At 37.2% G+C, this 22,730-nt stretch overlaps 1 protein-coding gene across 3 annotated transcripts in view; it reads left to right on the top strand.

The window, feature by feature from the left end:
• DNAJC2 (DnaJ heat shock protein family (Hsp40) member C2) overlaps positions 1-22,730 on the top strand; it is a 31,078-nt gene that overhangs the window by 8,036 nt on the left and 312 nt on the right. For 2 of the 3 annotated variants that reach the window (XM_079786194.1, XM_079786192.1), the window contains exons 4-16: positions 5,627-5,725; positions 8,282-8,423; positions 10,180-10,260; positions 11,496-11,561; positions 12,261-12,352; positions 12,426-12,547; positions 12,956-13,105; positions 16,793-16,881; positions 17,170-17,239; positions 18,716-18,900; positions 20,116-20,216; positions 20,338-20,445; positions 22,534-22,691. In XM_079786194.1, coding sequence (XP_079642320.1) covers positions 5,627-5,725; positions 8,282-8,423; positions 10,180-10,260; positions 11,496-11,561; positions 12,261-12,352; positions 12,426-12,547; positions 12,956-13,105; positions 16,793-16,881; positions 17,170-17,239; positions 18,716-18,900; positions 20,116-20,216; positions 20,338-20,445; positions 22,534-22,691 — 1,463 coding nt within the window. The remainder of the gene's footprint in view (positions 1-5,626; positions 5,726-8,281; positions 8,424-10,179; positions 10,261-11,495; positions 11,562-12,260; positions 12,353-12,425; positions 12,548-12,955; positions 13,106-16,792; positions 16,882-17,169; positions 17,240-18,715; positions 18,901-20,115; positions 20,217-20,337; positions 20,446-22,533; positions 22,692-22,730) is intronic. The other variant, XM_079786193.1, reaches the window with a different exon arrangement.

Here is a 22,730-nt window from a genome sequence, read left to right as displayed (position 1 = left end):
TCTACAAGAAACAGTAATAGTAGAAATTAGGAATGTAACTTGACTCATTAAAAAAAAATTCTTAAAAAAATACTTCACTTGTATTTAGTAGAAGCTGCCTTGTTACTTAGATTTTTTTTTAATGTTGTTTTGTGATCACACCTTTGTTGATACCACCCTTTCTCTTCTGTGCAAGAAAGAGTTATTCAATGTTTCATTATTATTTTCATTGACAAGGTTAAAAATTTGGGGTGAAGGGGTTGTTGGGAAGCCAGTGTTCATATGCCTTACAAAACATCATCCCCTTATTGCTTCTAAATGTCCTGTCTTTTCCATTCCTGTGGACATAATTCCCTGTACAGCATTTGGTTCAACTAACTAGTAAAGTTTCATGAAAGAGGTGAAGGTGATTAGTTTTCTGTGTTTTATCTTAGAAGAATGTTCTGCCCTCCACTCTAGAGAATGGATGTTGAGGTTAGAGGAGAAGATTGTGGCCATAGGGAAAAGGAATAGGGCGTCAAGGCCAGTCAAGAAGAGAGAATGTTGTGTGTATAAGAAAATGGCTGAAGGAGTCCTATCACATGTTGAAAAATGCTAATTGATCAATTAAAAATTTTCTCTATTAATGGAAATCACAGAAAATATTCTTTAAGAAGATAAAGGAATTTATGAGATTACTTTAGACCTATTGAATTTCTTTAAAAGCTGACGTGATTTTAGACTAAGCATATGTTAATACACATTAATAGTTGTAAAATACATAAATGCCAGGAAAATTAATTTGCCATGGAAAAGTATTTGCAAAGTCTTACTGTATTAAATAATAGCATACAAATACCAAATATGACTTCATACATATGAATTTGTGTGATTTAGAACTATGAAAATAGTTGGTGTTTTTAGGTGAAAGAATTATTCCTTTCTCTAAAGATAAAAAAATTGTAAAATAAATTGTAAAAGGAATATCCATTTGCTTCTGTTAAGTCCGTTCTTTTTATTGGCATAATATACATTTTTTAATTCTGTAGCCAAAAGTTTTATAACCCCAGTGCACAGGTTATTAACATTAAGTGGAGTTGTAATTCACTCTCTGGTTGAATATTCTTATTGTTTATTCAGAAGGAAACTATTGTTCTCTTTCCTCTATACCTATAAAATAGACAGTTGCTGCATACTGCTTTCTGAAATCTTGTCCAGAAGTGAAAATGCCAACTTAGTGTTTTCAGATCTATGTTATTAATTAGTACAAACAAACCTAATCAGAATGAAAGTCTGATAGCATTTGAGAGCCTTAGAGTTCTTGCATCGTATTGCAAACACAAAAGAGTTTTATTTCTGTTTAATATATTTTAATAGCTACAATGAAAATTAGGAAGTCAATCAAAGGTGAATAAAGTTAGTGGCCTTTTTTTCCTTCTCTGCATTTCTGAAAAGAATAAAATACTAGAAAAGTTGAATAATGATAGGTTAAGAGAAAGTATTTGAATACTAAAGGTGATATTTCAATTGCTTATATAATTTTGAAGTAAAATTGCCATTCTGGTAAATGATGTATGTAGGTTTGATATTCTTCGAATGGAAATAAAGTCTTTGGTAATTTGAATTTTTTGAATTTAATACTTTTAGCTTAAAATATTCCTGATATTTTAAACTGGAAACTTTCACATTAAACTTCTGTAAAATTAAAAATCATATTGGAGGCTTTTTATGATAACAGTATGAATGTACAATAAAGGCTCCTTTGTGCCCTGGCCAGTGTTGCTCGATGGTAGAGCATCATCAGCTCATGCACTGAAGTATGGTGGATTCAATTCCCTGTCAAGGGCACATACCTGGGTTGCAGGTTCAATCCCCAGTCCTGGTTGGGGCACGTGCAGGAGGCAACCAATTGATGTGTCTCTCTCACATAGATGTTTTTCTTTCTCCCTTCCACTCTCTCTAAAAATCAATGGAGCCCTGACCGGTGTGGCTCAGTGGATAGAGCATCGGCCTGCAGACTGAAGGGTCCCGGGTTCGATTCCGGTCAAGGGCATGTAACCTTGGTTGCGGGCACATCCCCAGGTGGGGGCATGCAGGAGGCAGCTGATCGATGTTTCTATCTCTCTATCCCTCTCCCTTCCTCTCTGTAAAAAAAAAATAAAATAAAATAAAAAAAAAAAAAATCAATAAAAATCAATGGAAAAAATACCCTCAGGTGAGGAGTAACAATTTAAAAAAAGCCTCTTTGCTAATGTATCCTGAGAACACCCCAGAAACTGTCTTTGGGGAAAAGGAAGAAAAGAAGTCTTTGAAATTTCTGATAACAGCTGCTCTCAAATTACTTTGTTTCTTTTTCAAACCAATAATGTTCTTGGTCATTTTTACCTTATTTTTAATACCAGGTAGCATCCTTTGCCTGCTCAGGGACAGCATATAGGACAATCTCAGGACCCCCTAATGTGCATGGACAACTAAAGATAATGCAGAAAAATCAATGAATAAAAATAATAGTGCAGCACAAGAGGAGACTATCCAACAAAAACTTGAGACATCATCTCTCTCAGGCTTTGTCGTAAGGTTCAAAAGAAAACTTAAATCATGTTGGCAGTGTAATGTGAAGACACTACTTTGGGGGCAGTTTAGACATTGAAGGAAGAAAATAGGGGAGAAATAAGTAGAATTGCCTGGAAACAACATGAAAGCAGAGTTTAGAATTACAAAAGCTGACATACAATTAGAAAACGCAGTAAAGCAGAGCACAACCTTGAGGAATGTTCCCAAGATTCTGTGAGAAAGAATAGAGAGATGCCAGATTTCCCTAGGGAAGAAAGAATAAATGTAACAAACAGTAATTGCAAATAAAGAAGAAAACTTACCTAATTTACAAAAAGATATGTCTTGAAATTGAGAGAAAATATTTGTAGTCATATAACTTAGGTTTTACTACTCAGCACACACTTGCAATTCAAAAGGGAACAGTGTTTAAATTCGGCCTGAGCTCTCCTGTGGTGTGACTTAGTGGTTGAGCAGAGGGTCACGGTTCAATTCCTCCAGTGTGGGGCAAGCAGGAGGTAGCTGATCAATGATTCTCTCTCATCATTGATGTTTCTCTCTCTCTCTCGGTCTCCCATCCTCTCTGAAATCAATAAAAATTTTTTTTTTAAATTAGGCCTGAGCTGTATAGAGTATGTTTTGCCAGCAGGAGTGGAAGAGCACTACAAAGAGACGCTCATGGCTTTCCCTCAGGCCCTGGCAGTGGAAGTAGCCTGAGCGCAGTTTCTGCAGTGCCAACCATGGTGCTATCATCATACCGCCAAACCGTCCCGTGGGACATATTATTCCTGACTATGTGGCCTCCAAGCCTAATAATAGTCTGGCTCAGAGTTTTGTGAACTGTCTAATAACCATTAATAAATTCTTTTTCTGCTTAAACCAGTTAAAAGGTGAAAATGCCTCTTCTTGAGTGTTAATGGAAGCACTAATATACCTGACTGTAAGAAAAATCTTGGAGCTCAAGAAAAACAATAATGTTTATGTCAGTTTCTTGCATTATATGTAGAAATATGCCCATGAAAGCATTTGTACAAAACTGTGCACAGCAAATTTATTCACAATATCCCAAAATTGGAAAGCACCTAAATGTTCACCAACAGAATCTATATATAAAAAGCCTAAGCAAATATTATGACCGTTGACTGAATGACTGGTTGACTGGTCACTATGATGTGCACTTGCCCCCTGGTGGTCAGTGTGCTCCCACACCCAACCTCCCACGGCTGGCCAACCTCCCGTGATCCCTCCCCCTAGCCGGCTGGCCCCCATCAGCTCCGATGGGGACTGGGCGAGACGGCCCTGATCGCCAGCCGTGCACGAATTTGTGCACCAGGCCTCTAGTATATTAATATAACTAAATTTGTTTATAGCTTAGATAATATTATGTGATTTTCTTAAGTAGATATCCATGCCTTTTTGATAAATAGAACTTGGAAAATAAATGCAGTTAATTCCCTACTTTGAAAAGTATTTTAGACCATATTACCATTAAAATTTATGGGGTAGCTAACCTGCCCATTATTTTTTATGCTATGTTGTGATTGTGGGTCAGTGAGTTAGATATTAAATAACAGAACTATTCAGAAAAAGGGAAGAAATATATTTTTGTAGGTAATATAAACCTCCTAGAAAAGCAAAGAGAGTTGTATCAGGTGGCTAGATGCAGGAAAAATATGCAAAAATAATATGCAGTTTTGAGAATTTATCAAGTATATTGGAAAATAATGGTCATTTTAAAGTAAATCCTGAGGCAAGGGTAGGTAATCAGAATCAAACCCTGGTAAAATTTACTATGGGATGAGGACTTTGAAAAATGACAAATTTAGATATTTGCTTGACTATATTAAAATTCCAAAAATACTTAAAGATTTTTTTTTTAATTTTCAGTTCTAATCATATAAACTATCAATGAAACTAGAAACATATATCAGGCTTTTGGGGGAAAAAGGGCCTTCTAGGTTTGAAAGAAATTTCTTCTGGAAGAAATTATAAAGGAAATAATCAGTAAATATAAATAAAAATAATTGAGTGTTTTTTAAAAATGTAAGCTCAATTCCAGCAGCTGGGAAAGCATTAGTATCAAGCACGAAGGACTGAGAGGCACCATACAATCACAGGCTGAGGTGTCAGGGTCCCTGGGTTGGAGCCCGACTTAGCAGGACTTTGGACAGGTTACAGTGTTTAGTTACTTAATCTCTCTCTGCCTCATTTTCATCATCTGTAAAATGGAGAAAATAAGATTATATTCCTTATGGGGTGATTGAAAAGATTAACTGATAAATTATGCCTGGTACATATTAAATGTTCAATAGCTGTTAACAGCTAGCTATTACTGTAAAGCGACTCACACAGACTCAGAAGAAAAACTGACTTTTCCTTCCTCCATAGATAAAGGATGAAAGATAGAAACAAGAAAAGAATTGTTGAATACAAGTGATAATCAAAGACTTAATTGCATCCAGTGCTGGTGAGGCTGTAGTGCATAGGATGTTCACATAGAATGAAGTGGTATAACTTTAGAAGGGAACTTGTTTATACATTTTCAATCACTAATTTCACTTCTGTAAATATGTCCTAAAAAACCTTCTTAGTATCGAAAAATACTTGTTTAAAAAATTATTAAAATAGGGATTTTTTTATAATAGAGAAAATTTTGAAACAATCTAAATATCCGTAGGTAGAGAAATAGTTAAATAAATTATGGTAAATCTACTTGAAATGTACTAAGCACTAGCAATCATTTAAAAAATTTTTGAAGTTTTTAACAACATGGAAAATGCAAATACTCTAATGTTAAGTTGGAAAAAAGCAGAATATAAACTGACATATATGATACAATTATACCTAAAATTTTTGAAGCATATGCTTAAGGGAAAAAAGTCTGTGGAAATACACTAAAATGTTAACAGTAATTGGGTTTAGGTGCTGGCACTTTGGCCACTTCTTACAATGATTCTTTGTGTCTCTAATTACCACATTTAATAAGCTTATGTTTTACCATAGGCAAAATATTTTTAAATTAGCATTATGATTTTAGAAATGCTATTTAGCTCATCTTTATTCTTAGTTTTGATGTCTAAAGTAACAAATTATCTAAATCTGGCTTATTTTGTAGATAAAGCAATGGTTTTAAAACATCACCCAGACAAACGGAAAGCAGCTGGTGAACCAATAAAAGAAGGAGATAATGACTACTTCACTTGCATAACTAAAGGTAAGGAAATATTTTAGAGTCAGGAATTTCTAATAGTGATGATTACTCATTTTCAGTTACATGTGGTTATTTTTGGTAATTTTCCCCAAAACCTCACTAAACAAAATGAGGTTCTCTCTACCAGCAGCATCAGCAACACCTGACAGCTTTTCAGAAATGCAGAAGCTCAGGCCCCACCCCAGACCTACTGAATCGGAATCTGTATTTTAATGAGATCACCAGGTGATTTTTTTAAGTAGCTCATCCTAGGGTGAATTCATACCTGTTACATCTAATAATGAGAATACTAAAATCTTTCTCATTTCAGATACTTTATGGGACTAAACTGTTGCTCAGACATTTTACTAATTTATATTAAGAAGTTGTTTGTATCCTAATATAGGACCCACAAATGTTTATTGGTAATTACATAACCATTTCCTTGTTAAGCAGATTAATGTAGGTGCCACCATTTCTAAATGTTTCCTTAAATGTGATTTTACATTTTGATGCTAATTTTTTAAAAATTGTAACACACCTTTTAAACACATCCTTATTGGCCCACTTTTACACAAATGCTCAAGAAGTCTGAGATCCTTTGATCGTTCACAAGCTGGGGATCTAAGTTAATTTTCTAACAATTTGTTTTTCCTCAGAGTCATGTTTTCTTAAGGGATGAGTATTTTTTTACTAATTTTTTTATTTTTCAATTACACTTACAATATTAGTTTCAGGTGTACAACCCAGAGATTAGACATTTATATAACTTACTTCACCCAATAAGTCTAGAACCTATTTGACACCATACATAGTTATTGCAATATTACTGACTATATTCCCTCTGCTGTGCTTTATAAACAACCCCATGACTATTCTGTAACAACCAATTTGTACTTCTTAATTTCATCACTTTTTCACCCATCTCACCAACCCGCCTTCCAAGATGTTCTCTCTCTATACGAGTCTGTTTCTCTTCTGTTTGTTCATTTATTTTGTTTTTTGGTTTCCACACATAAGTGAAATCATATGGCATTTGTCTTTCTCTGTCTGACTTATTTCAGAGGGGTTTTCTGTAGTAGTGTCCTATAGGGTCCAGTGGTGCACCCTCTTGGGTCACCTGAGCTGGGTGCTCCAGGTGCGTGACCCATGTGGATTGGCTTCAAGCACTGGGCGCAAACACCATGGAGGATCTGCTGTTCAGGGACCAACACCACAGAGCAAGACTGGCTTCTATGGGGCTCCAGTGCCTAATGAGTCTGCCTCGAGTGTGTTGCTCATGGAGGTGGTTGAGTGGTCCTTCAGCATGGTCTGAAGCTCTTCACCAGGTGTACTGGCTTTGGGGCCTCCTGAGAGGTGCAGGCCAAGGTCAGCCACCACCTGTGCCTTTTCTAGAGCTACTCCGCATGAGCCACAAAACAATCTGCAGATGGCTGCTGGGCTTGGAGGTGCCTGGAGAAGAAAAGCTGTGTGTGTACTGAAGCCGGTCTAGGACCACTTAGCAATATGTACGAGGCATACAGAGGCCAGATGCTGCTTGTTTGGGGTTTGTGAACCTTCTAGAGACTGTGGGGAAGTCCGAAGCATGAGCAAAGACAGGCCATTTGTATGGAAAAGCCACTGGAAAGAAACAGCTTGGGTGGGACAGGGTTTCAAGAAATCACCAGGACAAGGTGAACAGTGTTGCCAGGTTGATGGAGACTCAGGCCACCTGTCTGCTGATTCCATGGGAAGAGGCCTCAGCAAAGGAACAATGGCCTCTGCCAGCATTTCTGTCTAGGAGAAAGTTACCCCTTCAGCTCTCACCCTAATACCAAACAATTCAGTTCCTCCCCGTATGTCCTTGGTGTCTTTCAAACTGCTGGCCCAGTGCTAGAGTTCAGAGCAAGTGAGTTGTGTAAGTTTGTGCACAGGCCCTTTAAGAGGAACACCAGGAACTCCAGCAGCCCTCCATCTCAGCCACCATCCCTGCTGGTTTTCAAGCCAGAAGTTATGGAACTTCTCTTCCCGGCACTGGAACCCTGGGCTGGGGAATCTGGTGTGAGCTGGGACCCCTCACTCCTTGGAAGGAACCTCTGCAGCTGAGATAGCTAGCCCTCCTGATTTTTATCCACCACGTGTTGGTGTGGGACCGCCCATTCCGCCATTCCACATCACCCCTCCTAACCGGTCTCGATGTGGCTTCTTCACATCCATAGTTATAGGACTTCTGTTCAGCTAGATTTCAGAGGTTCTGAATGATGGTTGTTTTGTAACTTAGTTATAATTTTGATGTGATTGTGGGAGGATGTGAGACCGCATTTACCTGTGCTGCCATCTTAATCAGAAGTCAAGGGATGAGTATTTTTAACTGTTGTTTTGTCATTTGCCTTCCAGAAGAGCCACTTTTAAAGGGGTTAAGCGCAATTATATCTACTAGTGCTAGAGCTTTCTTTACCTAGATTAAATTTACCCCCCAAGCACATCAAATTTTAAATGTGAAAAATAATTACTTTTTTTAAAGGAAGGGGAATTTTTTTTTTCTCACAGGGAAAAAAAATGTCATGTCATGGTAATATGACCTTATCATTTTTTCCTCAGCTTATGAAATGTTATCTGATCCAGTGAAAAGACGAGCATTTAACAGTGTAGATCCTACTTTTGATAACTCAGTTCCTTCTAAAAGTGAAGCAAAGGACAATTTCTTCGAAGTGTTTTCCCCAGTGTTTGAAAGGAATTCCAGGTGAGTTAAGGCATCCCCTTGTGATCATTATGCTCTATTGCAGCAATTTTCAACCTTTTTCATCTCAGGGCACACATAAACTTATTACTAAACTTCTGTGGCACACAAAAAATATATTTTCTTCCTATCTGACAAAAAAAAAAGGTATAATTTTGATTCATTTACACCAAACGGCTATTGTTGTGTTGGCTGTTGTCATTTTTTTATTTGACAATCTAAGGGAAAAGAGGTCAGTGCCCCTGACTAATAGTCGGGTATTGCATGTTTTAAAAATTCTTGTGGCACACCGGTTGAAAATCATTCCTGTATTGGCCTGCTTCTTTTAGTCTCTAGGTTTTTGTTTTGCTCTCTAAACAGAAGTTTTACTTTTCCATAGTGAAATTCTTTTATAACTCATGGAATGTTTTTCTTTTGAGTTTTCCTTGGGGGCAGACTGCTTTTATGTAGTGTGATACTGTTACTTAGGTGACAGTAATTTCCCTTTCTTTGTTTCTCTTTTATTATCAATGAGTACATTACTCTATTTGGCCCATTATCGCTTGAAAAAAGCTTTTTTTTTATATACATATTTTTATTGATTTCAGAGAGGAAGGAAGAGGGAAAGGGAGATAGAATCATCAGTGATGAAAGAGAATCACTGATTGGCTGCCTCCTGCATGCCTCACACTAGGGATCAAGCCCGCAACCCAGGCATGTGCCCTGACAGAAAATCTACTGCAACCTCCTGGTTCATAGATCGACACTCCACCACTGAGCCATGCTGGCCAGGCTTTTGTTCTATTTTTTGAGCATCTGTTTATCATAAGGTTCTTTGACTAAGAATGATTTATATTTAAGATTAAAGCATATGTAATTTATTTCATTTAAATCAGTTTTTACATAGGGTGTACCAGTATTCTAAATTTTTTGGTTACATCTGCATTGAAAGGTTTTTTATGGAGTACATCTGGACTGCACATTAATTCAACTGTAGAGTGTGAAAATTTTCTGATACTTGGGTTCCACCTAAAGAGATTGTGATTTCAATTTAATAGTTTTCGAATTCATGTAGGGTTTTTAATGTTCCTAGGTGATTCTAATGTGCATCCACGTTTGAGAACCACTTTGATTAGCCATTTGGTGTGGTCTAATATTTCTTCTAATCTTTCTCTTCACATTTGTTTTGTAACAGTATTGAAGGTGGTAAAAAAAAAAAAAGACAATTATTTTTTTGTAGAATGGTTTTATAGAATGGAAAACAAGTCAGTAAGTAGCCTTAAGATCCTTTTACTATGTGATGTATGTGATGGGTGAGGTGCTGAACCTAAAAGTCTGACTTTTAGGGGGAATGTGGTGGTGATGAGGGGGTGGAAATTTATTCCCTCTTGAGTATTAACATTTTAAAAGGCTAGGCCCTCAGGTGGCTGTACTGTCTGTTGACAGGCAGGAGCCTAGTGAGCTTGGGAAAGGGGGCTTAGCACCTGCTTTTCCTAGCCAGCCACTGGCAGCTGCTACAGCCCTGTAATTTATAGACTGTTGATAACCTGATGGTTAAAACACCATTTCATTGTTTGCTCGCCCATTCCTATCCATCCTTGTCCTCTATTGCACCTGTGTTGTTCTGCACACCACTCCTAATTTTCCAGCTCCATCTCTTTAGTCTTAGAGGACCTAGGAGAGGAAGATTTAGGGGTTAGTAAAAACTGTTGTTTTTAATAAATTTGTCTGTTGAACTTCTGTACCAAATTTTTAATTGAATTTTCTTTTAATGTTTCAGATGGTCAAATAAAAAAAATGTCCCTAAACTTGGTGATATGAATTCATCATTTGAAGATGTAGATGCATTTTATTCTTTCTGGTAAGTGAATACACTGATTTTATGGTGCTGTCATTTTTTTTTAAAGGCTAAGTATTCAGTAAATACTTGATTGACTGTTCATAAATTAATCAAGGGATCAAAAGCACTGTGTTCAAAAATTAATAAACACTCTATTAGCTCCTGTATGATAGTTAGGTTTTTATGATTGTTTTTTCAATGTTTTCTATTAATCAGATTTGTAGATACCATGCACACTCTAATGGTAAAAAATTAAAACTGAGTAATCATTTGAATTGAATAAAAATAAATACATCTTGACTAGCTATCTTGCTATTAAAAGTACTTGAGTACGTGTGGATGAAAGAGTACTATTTGTCTCTTTAACTAATTTCTTAATTTTTAATAAGCATAATATTCAGTGCCACTTTATATGTGCTGTATTTTCTCATTAATATCTGATAAATTAAAACATAAAATCGCATAAAACAAAAATGACAAAATTTAGCTCTATCAGTTATAGTTACTAAAAATAACCAACCACTACTATGGTTACTTTAAGAGTTGACAGAGGAGCAATGATGAAGGCAAGGAAGACTTAACAAGTCCGCAGTGAGAGAGAAACCTAATAGAAGACCTAACAAGGAGGTGTAATTTTTTTACTGGAGGGGAATTATAATTATATTTTAGATTTTTCATACCAAATACAATGTCATTAAAAAAGGAAGAAAAATGAGGACAAGTATGTGACACCTTAATCAAGAAAGAAATTTAATAAATAAATAAATAAATAAATAAATAAATAAATAAATAAATAAAAAAGGAAGAAAAGACGAGCATAGTGTTAATTCAGTACCAGAACGGAGTGGAGGGGATTTATTAAAAAAAAACACACCTCATTCACTTGCCATTAATATTGGGGTTTTTGTTTGTTTGTTTTGTTAATCCTCACCCAAGGATATTTTTCCTATTGATTTTTAGAGAGAGTGAAAGGGACGGGGGGAGGGGAGAGAGAGAGAAACATTAATATGAGAGAGACACATTGATTGGTTACCTCCCACACACACCCTGACTGAGCTGGGGATTGAACCTGCAAACCAGGTATGTGCCCTTGACCAGGAATCGAACCCGAGACCTTTTGGTGTACAGGCTGATGCTCTAACCAATGAACAATATCGGCCAGGACTGCCATTAATGTTTTTTAAAATTATATACCTCTTAAGTTAATTTTAAAGAATTTGTTTATTTGTTTTTATTTTACTTATTTTTGTCTACAGGTATAATTTTGATTCTTGGAGAGAATTTTCTTATCTAGATGAAGAAGAAAAAGAAAAAGCAGAGTGGTATGTATATCAATCATTAATAAAGGAAGATTTTTTTTAATTATATTTTTATTGATTTCAGAGAGGAATGGAGAGAGAAAGAGAGACAGAGAGAGAGAAAAAGAAAGAGAGAAACATTAATGATGAGAGAGAATCATTGATCGGCTGCCTCCTGCAAGCCCCGTACTGGGGATTGAGCCCGAAACCCAGGCGTATGCCCCAACTGGGAATGAAATGTGACCTCCTCCTGGTTCACAGGTCAACGCTCATCCACTGAGCCACAATGGCTGGGCAAGGAAGATATTTATTTGGCTTTTTGGTATTTGTAATGATGTAAAAATATACTATATATAAATGAGTGTTTTATATTTTGAGAGCCCTCCTCTCATATGTTAAGCTAGATGAGGCCAGATCAGTAGTCGGTTAAGATATACTAATGCCATGGAATATAGAATTGTCCAAAAAGCTCAATTCAGCAAATTCTTTTTCTTCTGGTTGCTTAACCTATGTTTTATTTTAGTTTTCCCTGGGAAATTGTTTGACATAAATGTTCCAAAAATATTAATCCAAATTAATTATAAGTAAAATCACGTATTAATGTTAATAGCATTATAACATAGCATTATGACCTTCTCAGACATTATTTACATATAAAATTATGTTACATTTTCAGTCATATCTATGAGCAATATTTTGTTTCCAATATTATCTATTTTATAGTCGTGATGAAAGGAGATGGATTGAAAAGCAGAACAGAGCAACAAGAGCACAAAGAAAAAAAGAGGAAATGAACAGAATAAGAACATTAGTTGGTAAGTGTAATTAATTTTTTAAGTTCTTAAATTAAATGTTAGAAATTCAAAAGATTAACTTTCTTTCTGGTAGACAATGCATATAGCTGTGATCCAAGAATAAAAAAGTTTAAGGAAGAAGAAAAGGCCAAGAAAGAAGCAGAAAAGAAAGCAAAAGCAGAAGCAAAACGGAAGGAGCAAGAAGCTAAAGAAAAAGTAAGATGACATTTGATGAAGTTGGACTTTTAATATTCATAAAATCTTTAATTTTCAGATCTAGTTTAGAAACTGTAATGGACGCAGAGAATTAGCTGCTACTATGAATGAATCATGACAAGTTGGTACAATTGAGAGTTAGAGGGATCTTTACCAGCAAATATTTGAGCAAAAACTTGATATAAATTTCTTTAATATCATGCTTATTTCTAATATGTCTGTTTTGCATTCCTAAGTGTGTTTGTAGAACTTTACCAGCTGCTTTTCCCAGTTCAACCTTCAGTCTTCAATACATTGATGTATCATCTTTTTAAAAATTTATTAAAAGATTGAATTTTTGAATAATATTACAGAGCATTTAGGAATTCTAATTTTCTTATTAAAATGATTTTATTCCCCATTTTAAAGCAAAGACAAGCTGAATTAGAAGCTGCTCGATTAGCTAAAGAAAAAGAAGAAGAGGAAGTTAGACAACAAGCATTACTGGCAAAGAAGGAAAAAGATATCCAGAAAAAAGCCATCAAAAAGGAAAGGCAAAAACTTCGAAACTCATGCAAGGTATGTCAGACTGACCAAGCAAAGTTACTGATTCCACTTTAAAGTATTTCTTTTCTTATGCTATGCAAATATAATTAAACTGTTGTACACATTTTATCTCAAAATGTAAAGGTTTTTAAATTCACTTTTTTAAAAATTTCCCACATTTATATTTTAATATCCAACTCTAATTTTTAAATTTTTTAAATTTAACTGCCATGCCGTTTTCAAAGTTTAAAAACCCCCACTTATTTAATATCCTAATATTTGGTCTATATTCTTGTTTCCTTTATTATCTCAACAATGTCTTTTTATAGTTGATTTATTCAAATTAGAATCTAAATAAGATCATTTAAAGGCTTCAGTTATGTGTCTCCTAATTTGGTCTGTAACAGGCTCCCTGTCATCACCATCTTTTTCCCTGCCCACATGGCCATTAATTTGTTGGAGAAACCAGATCATTTGTTCTGATAATACACCACAGTTTGGTTTTGGCTGGTTGCTTCCTTAATGGTGTAAAATTCTTAAATTAGAAAATGTTCTTTTAGAAGTTAAACTTTGGTGTTTTTAAGGATTTAAAAGCTTTTATTTTTATCTAAATAAAGGGATATCATTTGGGTGAATACTGGTAGTTTGCATTCAAGTACAGTTTTCACTAATAAATATTGACGAATAATACTAAAAGTTTTCAAGTGTAGTTTTGTCCAAGAGATGTTCTTACATCTTAAACTGGTAGAGTCAAAGACTAGTAATATTGTTCCTTATCAGAAAATATGAAGTATTTTCCTTAGATTTCACCTAGAAAATTATTTTGAGAAGGATGCACCATTGGCTCAGGGCAAGCTGCTTGGGTTTTAAGTCATTCTCTACTTACTACTTGTGGCCTCAGGAGGTTGCTTCAAACCCTTTTGTTCCTCAATTTCCTCACCTATATAATAACTGAAAGGTTAAATGAGATAATTTACATATAGTGCTTGGTACATTTGGCATATGATGTGAAGTCAATACAAAAATTTAAAAGGCCAATCTATATATATAAAAGGCTAAGTGTCTGTCCGACTGGTAGCTGTGACGCGCATTGACCACCAGAGGGCAGATGCTCAACGCAAGAGCTGCTGTGACACGCACCGGCCATTTAAAAATAAACAGCACCACAGACTTGGGGCCAATAAACCAACACTCAGCTTCCCCCACCCCCGAGTGGGACACAGGCCCCACCACCACCACCCCAGAGCGACACCCCACCAAATTGCAGCCAACACTGCCAAGACTCCATGGTGCAAATGCAGCCCACAGCCCAGCCCAGCCTGGAAATGGTCACTGTGGGTACTGTGGGTGCCGGGTAATGATGTCACGTAGCAATGCCCGGCTTCCTCTCCCTAGCGACTAGCCTCCTTGGAGTTTCTTCAGCCCAGGAACCTGACTTGCTTTATAGCCAGGTGCAAACATTTTACAGTTTAACTAAATGTTTGTGAAGCATTTTCCCATGTCTCATCTCATTTGATCCTCACAGAAGTCCTGGAGTAGGTAGATAGACTCAACAGAATCCTATTTTCTTTGCATTACAAGACGCGAATAGCGATATTAAAATGTTTCTTCTAATTAATTTCCTTTCAATGTGCATGAATCCGTGCACTGGGACACTAGTTAGAAAATAAAAAGCTTGAATAGTTCTTAAAGATGATGTTTAAATGAGGTTAAAAGTTCTGACATTTGATAACTTTGTTTTATTGCTCCTTTCCAGCGTGAGTTCATTTATTTATTTATCAAATATCTGATGAGCATTTACTGTGTGCCAAGCAGTTATAATTGATGTGAATATAATGATGAAACAGTCCTTGCCTTAAAGGAATCCACTGGTTTATGATGGAGAATGACACACAGCTATTTCTAACACTTTAAGATGAGTACGAGGATAAGAAGGTACCGAAAAGGTAGTCAGGGAAGGCTTTCTGGATCTAGTGGATATAGCTAGGTGAAACAGAATATGTATGGGATTAGCAATGAGAGGTCTAGGAGCATTAAGAGAATGCAGAGTTCCAGAGGAGTGGGTTTAATGAGCCAGAGGCAGCTCAAGAGGTGAGGAGGAGCCAAGTCTCGAAGGACATTATATGTCTTTTTAGTGTAAATCTGATCCTGAGTTGGTTTTGGTCAGGATGCTGAGAGAAGACTAGAGTTAGAGAAACCAATTAGGAGTCTTTTGCCATAATCCAAGTGAGAGAGTATTGTGGCATGAACTAAGGTGAAGATGATAGGAATAGAAAAAGGTAGATGAAATGAACCAACATTTAGGAGGCAGAATAAGCTGTTGCCTATTGGGTATCAATTATGTGTTGGAGATAGTAGAGGAGTGAAGGTTAATATATGTCCTGGTTTCTTGCATGGAATACTGGATGGGTGATGGTATAATTCAATAAAATAGAAAACAAAGGAGGAGGAAAAAGCTAGGGGGAATGATGATTTTAGTTTCGGGCATGTTGAGCACAGACACTCAAATGAAAATAGGTGCTAGTGTGTATTAAGTCTGGAGTTCAAGAATGGAATCATCCAGTCCAGCTGGTATGGTTCAGTGGATTGAGCATTGTCTCATGCACCAAGAGGTCACCGATTCGATTCCTGGTCATGGCACATACCTGGGTTGCGGGCTCAATCCCCAGTAGGGGGTGTGCAGGAGGTAGCTGATTGACTCTATCATGTTTCTATCTCCCTCTCCCTTCCTCTCTCTCTAAAAAATAAATAAAAACAGCTCAGTGGTGTTCTGGCTGGTTTGGCTCAGTGGCTTGAGTGTCGGCCTGCGGACTGAAGGGTCCCGGGTTCAATTCTGGTCAAGGGCACATGCCCGGGTTGCAGGCTCAATCCCCAGTAGGGGGCGTGCAGGAGGCAGCTAGTCAATGATTCTCTCTCATCATTGATGTTTCTATCTGTCTCTCCCCTCTCCCTTCCTCTCTGAAATCAATAAAAATGTTTTAAAAAAAAAACTCAGTGGTACTAGGAACCTTGTGAGTAGATGAGATCACCCAGGGAGAGGGGAGAGTGAGGAGGGTGGAACCCTGGCAGACACCAGTAGTAAAGGTACTGTTAGAGGAAGAAGAGCCTGAGAAAGTGACTCAGACAGGTAGGAAGAAAATTAGTGCTTTTAGAAGCCTAGGGAAGTAGCTGCAGTAAGACCCATTGGAACTTTAGTGAAAGCCAAGCTGCCTTGCTTAAGGAAGCAAAGAAAAGTGAGGAATGGGAGGCATAAGTGTCAGCAGTATTGGAAGTACTTTCCAATTGTACATCATGATGTTTTATTCTAAGCATAATTTTTCTAATACCTCCTATTCCTTAACACTTTATCTTTTTCTTTAATTTCAGTAAATTTAAAATTTCCATGAAATTTTCCAGTTCAGCACACACTAGATTTTGAGTCATCATACAGAATTTGATTAAGTGATTCTCAGAGAACTCGTTCTGATTTTTATAACATCCAAAAGTCTTCTGCACCATCACCATTTTTGTTTTGCTCTCCTACTCAAAAGGGAATGCCTTTTTATTGCTAGCAGTCAGGGAGAGCCCTGGGAATGCCCTCAAATATGGTTGTTATGGTCAGAAGGCCATATGTTCATCTCAAGAACCTCTTGAGAACATCATGCTTTGTAATTGTGTTTATGAATGTATTTTGCAGTGTCACTAGATATAAGATGAAAATGTTTATGTTTGTGCTTTTAGACCTGGAATCACTTTTCTGACAATGAGGCAGAGCGTGTTAAAATGATGGAAGAAGTGGAAAAACTTTGTGATCGCCTTGAATTAGCAAGGTATAACTACAGAACTAACATTGAAGTCTTCAGCCCTGGTCAGGTAGCTCAGTTTGGAGCATGCTGCCGATATGCCAGTGTTGCGGGTTTGATGCCCTGTCAGGGCACATAAAAGAATCACTTGATGAATACGTAAATAAGTGGAACAACAAATCAGTGGTTCTCTCTCTCTCTTTTTCTCTCTCTTCCTTCCTCTCTCTAAAATCAACAAATAAAAATTAAAATAAAAAATCTATTGAAATCGTTTCCTGGGCTTAGGATAAAGTTTCATCCTTTTCCCGCCCTTAGTTTACAGTGCTTGAATGAAACACTCACATCATCTACAAAAGAAGTAGGAAAGGCTGCTCTGGAAAAACAGGTAATGGAGGAAAACATCACTTCTATTTGTATTTAACATTTAATTCTGCTTATAGTGTTGCTTTCACCTCAGTATTTCCCCACCTAATATAAGTTACTATGAGGGCAAGAGAGCATTTCTCTTTGGGTCCCCCACTATGCTTTGTTGATAGGAAGTGGTATTGTTGATTTAAATTTTATTCAGTGATATGGTTATATAACGTTTGATTTGTGGTATCCTAGCACATTAATCATAGGTTTTTGTTTTGTTTTTTAATCATTCTCAGAAAAAAAATAATTGTTTTGCCTATTCCTTGAGCATTTTTGTAGGATAATAATATTTAGAACCAAAAGATACATTTGTTCTGTCTAGTCTCTACACCTTTTAGTTTACAGATGAGGAAACAGGCCCAGGAATTAAATTCAATGCAACAAGCATTAGTACCTGCTATATTATTGCACTACACCCACATGATTCATAGAAATGCCTAATGCTATTGCTGCACAAAGGAGTTCAGGAACAATGATGCTGAAGAGAAAAGGCGTAAGGACCAAAAGATGGAGGGCCCACAGTAAATGCTGTAGGTTAGACAGCAAGTGCCAACCCCAGGGCAGAGTGGTCAGGGAAGGTTTAGTGAAGGGTTTGAGCCAGCCTAAAAGGAAAGACTGTGAAAATGAAGATCAGAGTAACAGCATGAACTATAAAATACGGGTAGCTGTAGAAAGTTAGGGGGAGATGAAGTTGGTTAAGAAAAGTAGTGCTAAATTAAGTATGTTTTTAATGTCATTATTAGTTTCCATTACTGCAGATCTTTGAGTAGGAAAGGGTTAACATTGCACTATTAATCTGGCATTGGTGGGCAGGATGTATTAGGTAAGTGCAAGTGACTATAAGAATGGAAGAGCTTGGACTGGGAGAGTGATGATGGGAATCATTGGGATTTTGGTGATTGGTTCTGAGGGAATGAGGTAAGGAAATGAGTCCAAGATGACTCCAAGATAGCATCCACAGAAGCAACAAGGGTCAAGAAAAGGTTTTCCTTTTTTTACTTGTGCATGTTGGAGGAAAGATTTTAGGTAACAATGTAAAGGGTAGAACTTCAAGATAAAGCAGAGACCACTTTGCTATGCAGTTACCTTTTTGTTGAAAAATAATTGAAAGTATCTGCTGAAAGAGTGGGTATGAGCTTATTAAACAGAGGTTTGAAATGGCCTTGTGTGGGTGAATAACCCAGTGACTGTAGACTTAAGTAGTGTTGAAGGCACATAGAAATCACATGATAGAAATACAGGGTAGGTCAGGCAGAGGGTGGTTCTTGGTTCCTTAAGCAGAGCTTTGCAGCCGGAAGCCAGAGTGAAAAGCTGATGCCAGTTTTGGGGTTGGCCTGGGTCATTGTCAGGATAATACTGAGAGTTGAAAACCACAAACCCCAGCCAGAAAGGGAGTGTAGAGTAGCAAGATGCATTAAGTTCTTGACTTACCTACTATATTTTGTAGATAGAAGAAATAAATGAGCAAATTAGAAAAGAGAAAGAGGAAGCTGAGGCTCGTATGCGACAAGCATCTAAGAATGCAGAGAAGTCAGCTGGTGGAGGTGGAAATGGCAGTAAAAACTGGTCAGAAGATGATCTGCAATTACTAATTAAAGCTGTGAACCTCTTCCCTGCTGGAACAAATTCAAGGTACTGATTTTAATTAAATTTCTCTTCAACCCAGAGCTTGGGGATAATCTAGACAAAGCATCCAAGTAACAGCATTGGTTATAGCAGGAACTTCCAGAGATATGCTTGTCTAGACAGACTGCCCTGTTCTAAATTCTGTGCCAGAGGGAAGTGTGAAAAGCAGAGTGCATTTTGAACCTCCTAGTCTTTTTTTTTTTTTTTTTTTTAAATTGATTTCAAAGAGGAATGGAGAGGGAGAGATAGAAACATCACTGATGAATCATTGATCAGCTGCCTCCTGCATGCCCCACACTGGGGATGGAGCCCACAACCCGGGCATGTGCCCTGATAGGGAATCCAACCATGACCTCCTGGTTCATAGGTTGACGCTCAACCACTGAGCCACGTTGGCCGGGCTGAACCTAATAGTCTTATCAACTTACACCAATACACACACATATACATACAGCAGTATGTTTCATCAATTTTTCAGAAATTAAAAATCATAAGAAAAACCTTGACTGTTTTGTTGGCTTATTCCATCATGGCTTATATTAGGGACTAGAGTGTGTATTCATAGTCTTAATTCATTGTTGCTTCTGACTTCACACCCGAGCTTATTGCAGTTCTGAGTTTAGAACTCAAAGAAGCCTTAGAGATCCAGATTCCCTCATTCTTTACATCAGGAAACTAAAGCTGTTTTCAGAATTATTTATCTCCTTAAGTGTGTGTCCAAATGGTGGGATACACCAAAGTATGGTTTTTATTTCCATTGATTTGTACACAGAATCTATAAGGTTTTATACACTTGAAATCAAGATTATATGACAGTTGATTTAAACATATGAAAAGCAAAAACTATAGTCCAGGCAATAGTGATGACTAGACCACCAATTTAGAGCCAATTCTGTAGATACTATAGCTAACCCTCCTGCATTAAAAATGTTAGTCATGCCCGGCCGGCATGGCTCAGTGGTTGAGTGTTGACTTATGAACCAGGAGGTCACGGTTCGATTCCCGGTCAGGGCACATGCCTGGGTTGTGGCTTGGTCCCCAGTGTGGGGCAAGCAGGAGGCAGCCGATCAATGATTCTCTCTCTTCATTGGTGTTTCTATATCTCTCTCCCTCTCCCTTCCTCTCTGAAATCAATAAAATATATATATTTTTTAAAAATGTTAGTCATTCTGGTTTTTGTTTTGGTGTTTTTTGCCTTAATTACCCTATTGATTGTTCTAGATGGGAAGTTATTGCTAATTACATGAACATACATTCTTCTTCTGGAATCAAGAGAACCGCCAAAGATGTTATCAGCAAAGCAAAAAGTCTTCAAAAACTTGGTGAGTTAATTTTGCTAAATCAGTTTCTTTGTTACCTTGATTATTTTAAAATAATCTGTGCAATTTAATGAAAGATTAAATGAGATGATCTGAAATATATTTAAATTTTTTCATTCCTCAGACCCTCATCAAAAAGATGACATAAACAAAAAGGCTTTTGATAAATTTAAAAAAGAACATGGAGTAGTGCCTCAAGCAGACAATGCAACACCTTCAGAACGATTTGAAGGTAATTAAATTTTTTCTATAAGTAGAAGATGCTAGCCATATATCCACACTGTGTTAGGATATACAAGACCTAAGGTCTGTGTTCAGAATGATTGGGAAATAAAGTGGTTAGACTGGAAGATGTAAAGCAAACATTTTCAGGACAGTGATAGACTTACTTAACACCACTGAGAATCACAGTTCCTCCATTTCATATGCCGTTAGGGGAGAGGCTGTGTTTGTTTTCCTCACCAGATTTTACAAATCAGTGCTAAAGGATATTGGGACAATTGAAATTTGAGGTCTATAAACTAGATAATAGTATTTTATCAAGGTCAATTTCCTGACTGAAAAATCCTATATAATAAAAGGCTAATATGCAAATTATCCCCTCAACTGGGAGTTCAACCAGGAGCTCTATCAGAGGGCGGCCCCTCCCCTGATCAGTCCCCATCCAGATCAAGGGTGGGGCCAGCCTGCCAAACGCCCACAATCCCCTTTCCCCCATCAGCCCAGCCTGATTGGTCCCAATCGGGGCAGGCTGGCCAGACCCCACCCATGCATGAATTCATGCACCAGGCCTCTAGTACACTATAAATGTGTAAGAAAATGTCCTTGTCTTTAAGGAAAAATGTATGGAAGTACTTAGGAATAAAGGGGAAGCATATCTGCAATTTACATGGTTCAGAACCAATGTGTTTATAAAGAGGAAGAGGAAGCAAGTATGATAAAATGTTCCTATGTGGGGAGTTGGGATAGGATACATCAGGATTCTTTATACTCTTCTGAAATTATTTCAAAATGAAAAGTTACAAAATGTTAGGGTGCTGAGAAGATTGTGTTGGGTATTCTAGCCAATTTTATTGCTCTGGACCAATTTACAGTGTTTAACTGTAAATCATGACCCAGCCTCCCCAAGCCTCCTTCATAAGTGGGTCATGAATAGAAAATGTCATAGAGCATTATAACTATTTTATAAGTGAGTATTATTTATGAAACTTTTGTTCATGTATATATGTGTGTTTTGGGATGTGCCATTATTGAGTTGCTGACCAAGTTTGAAAAAGTTCTCTTTCACTTCACACATTTGTGAGCCACCAGTCCTTTCTCCCTTAAACAGACTAGTCTTGGATATGCTTTCCAGATCATAGTTCCAAATGTGTTTTGGGATTAACTAACAGCCTTGACTTTTTTTTTTTTTAATATATTTTATTGATTTTTTACAGAGAGGAAGGGAGAGGGATACAGAGTTAGAAACATCGATGTGAGAGAAACATCGATTCAGCTGCCTCCTGCACACTCCCCACTGGGGATGTGCCCGCAACCAAGGTACATGCCCTTGACCGGAATTGAACCTGGGACCCTTCAGTCTGCAGGCTGACGCTCTATCCACTGAGCCAATCTGGTTAGGGCAACAGCCTTGACTTTTACATGTTAATCTGTCCCTGGCCTTTAACAATCCCACTTTTCCTGTATTCTTAAGATTGGTTTGGTTTATTATCCCAAAATTTCAGTTTGAAAATATTAAGAACTTATGTTCTGTAGAGTATTGTCCCAATAAGCCAAGGTTGCAGGTACAATCCCAGTCAGGGCACATATAAGAATCAACCAATGGCCCAGCTGGTGTGGCTCAGTGGTTGAGTGTCAACCCATGCACCAAGAGGTCGCAGGTTCCATTCCTGGTCAGAGCACATACCGGGCTCAATCTCCAGTAGGGGGCAGGAGGCAGCCAACCCATGTTTCTCTCATTGATGTTTCTATCTCTCTCCCTCTCCCTTCCTCTCTCTCTAAAAATCAATAAAAATTACTTTTTTAAGAGAATGCATAAATAAGTGGAACAACAAATCTTTCCCTTTCTCCAAAATCAATAAAAATATAAATTTTTAAAAGAGCCTTTGAGATATTTTTCTGGCATGTGAGCTATTTCAAGTTTTTTCTCCCTCTCATTAATATTTAGAGATGTGTCTTATGTCTAAAAATTTGTTTAAAATTACACATCACAGATTTGAATGGGCACTTACCAAGATACCTGTGCACCAGAAGACTCACTGGAAAGGTGTTCCAAGCATTTTTCTAAAACTGGGGTTTTCAAATAAAAATTTTTCTTAAGCAGGTCCATGCACAGATTTCACCCCTTGGACAACAGAAGAACAGAAACTTTTGGAACAAGCCTTGAAAACATACCCAGTAAATACACCTGAAAGATGGGAAAAAATAGCAGAAGCAGTGCCTGGCAGGACAAAGAAGGACTGCATGAAACGATATAAGGTTGTAGATGTTTTGAGTTTATAGATGTTTGCTTGCTTC

This window comes from Cnephaeus nilssonii (genome assembly GCF_951640355.1).
Source record: "Cnephaeus nilssonii genome assembly, chromosome: 12".
In the NCBI taxonomy this organism is placed as follows: Eukaryota; Metazoa; Chordata; class Mammalia; order Chiroptera; family Vespertilionidae; genus Cnephaeus; species Cnephaeus nilssonii.
The sequence above is the reverse complement of the archived record's forward strand: the minus strand, read 5'-3'. Positions and strand labels throughout refer to the sequence as shown.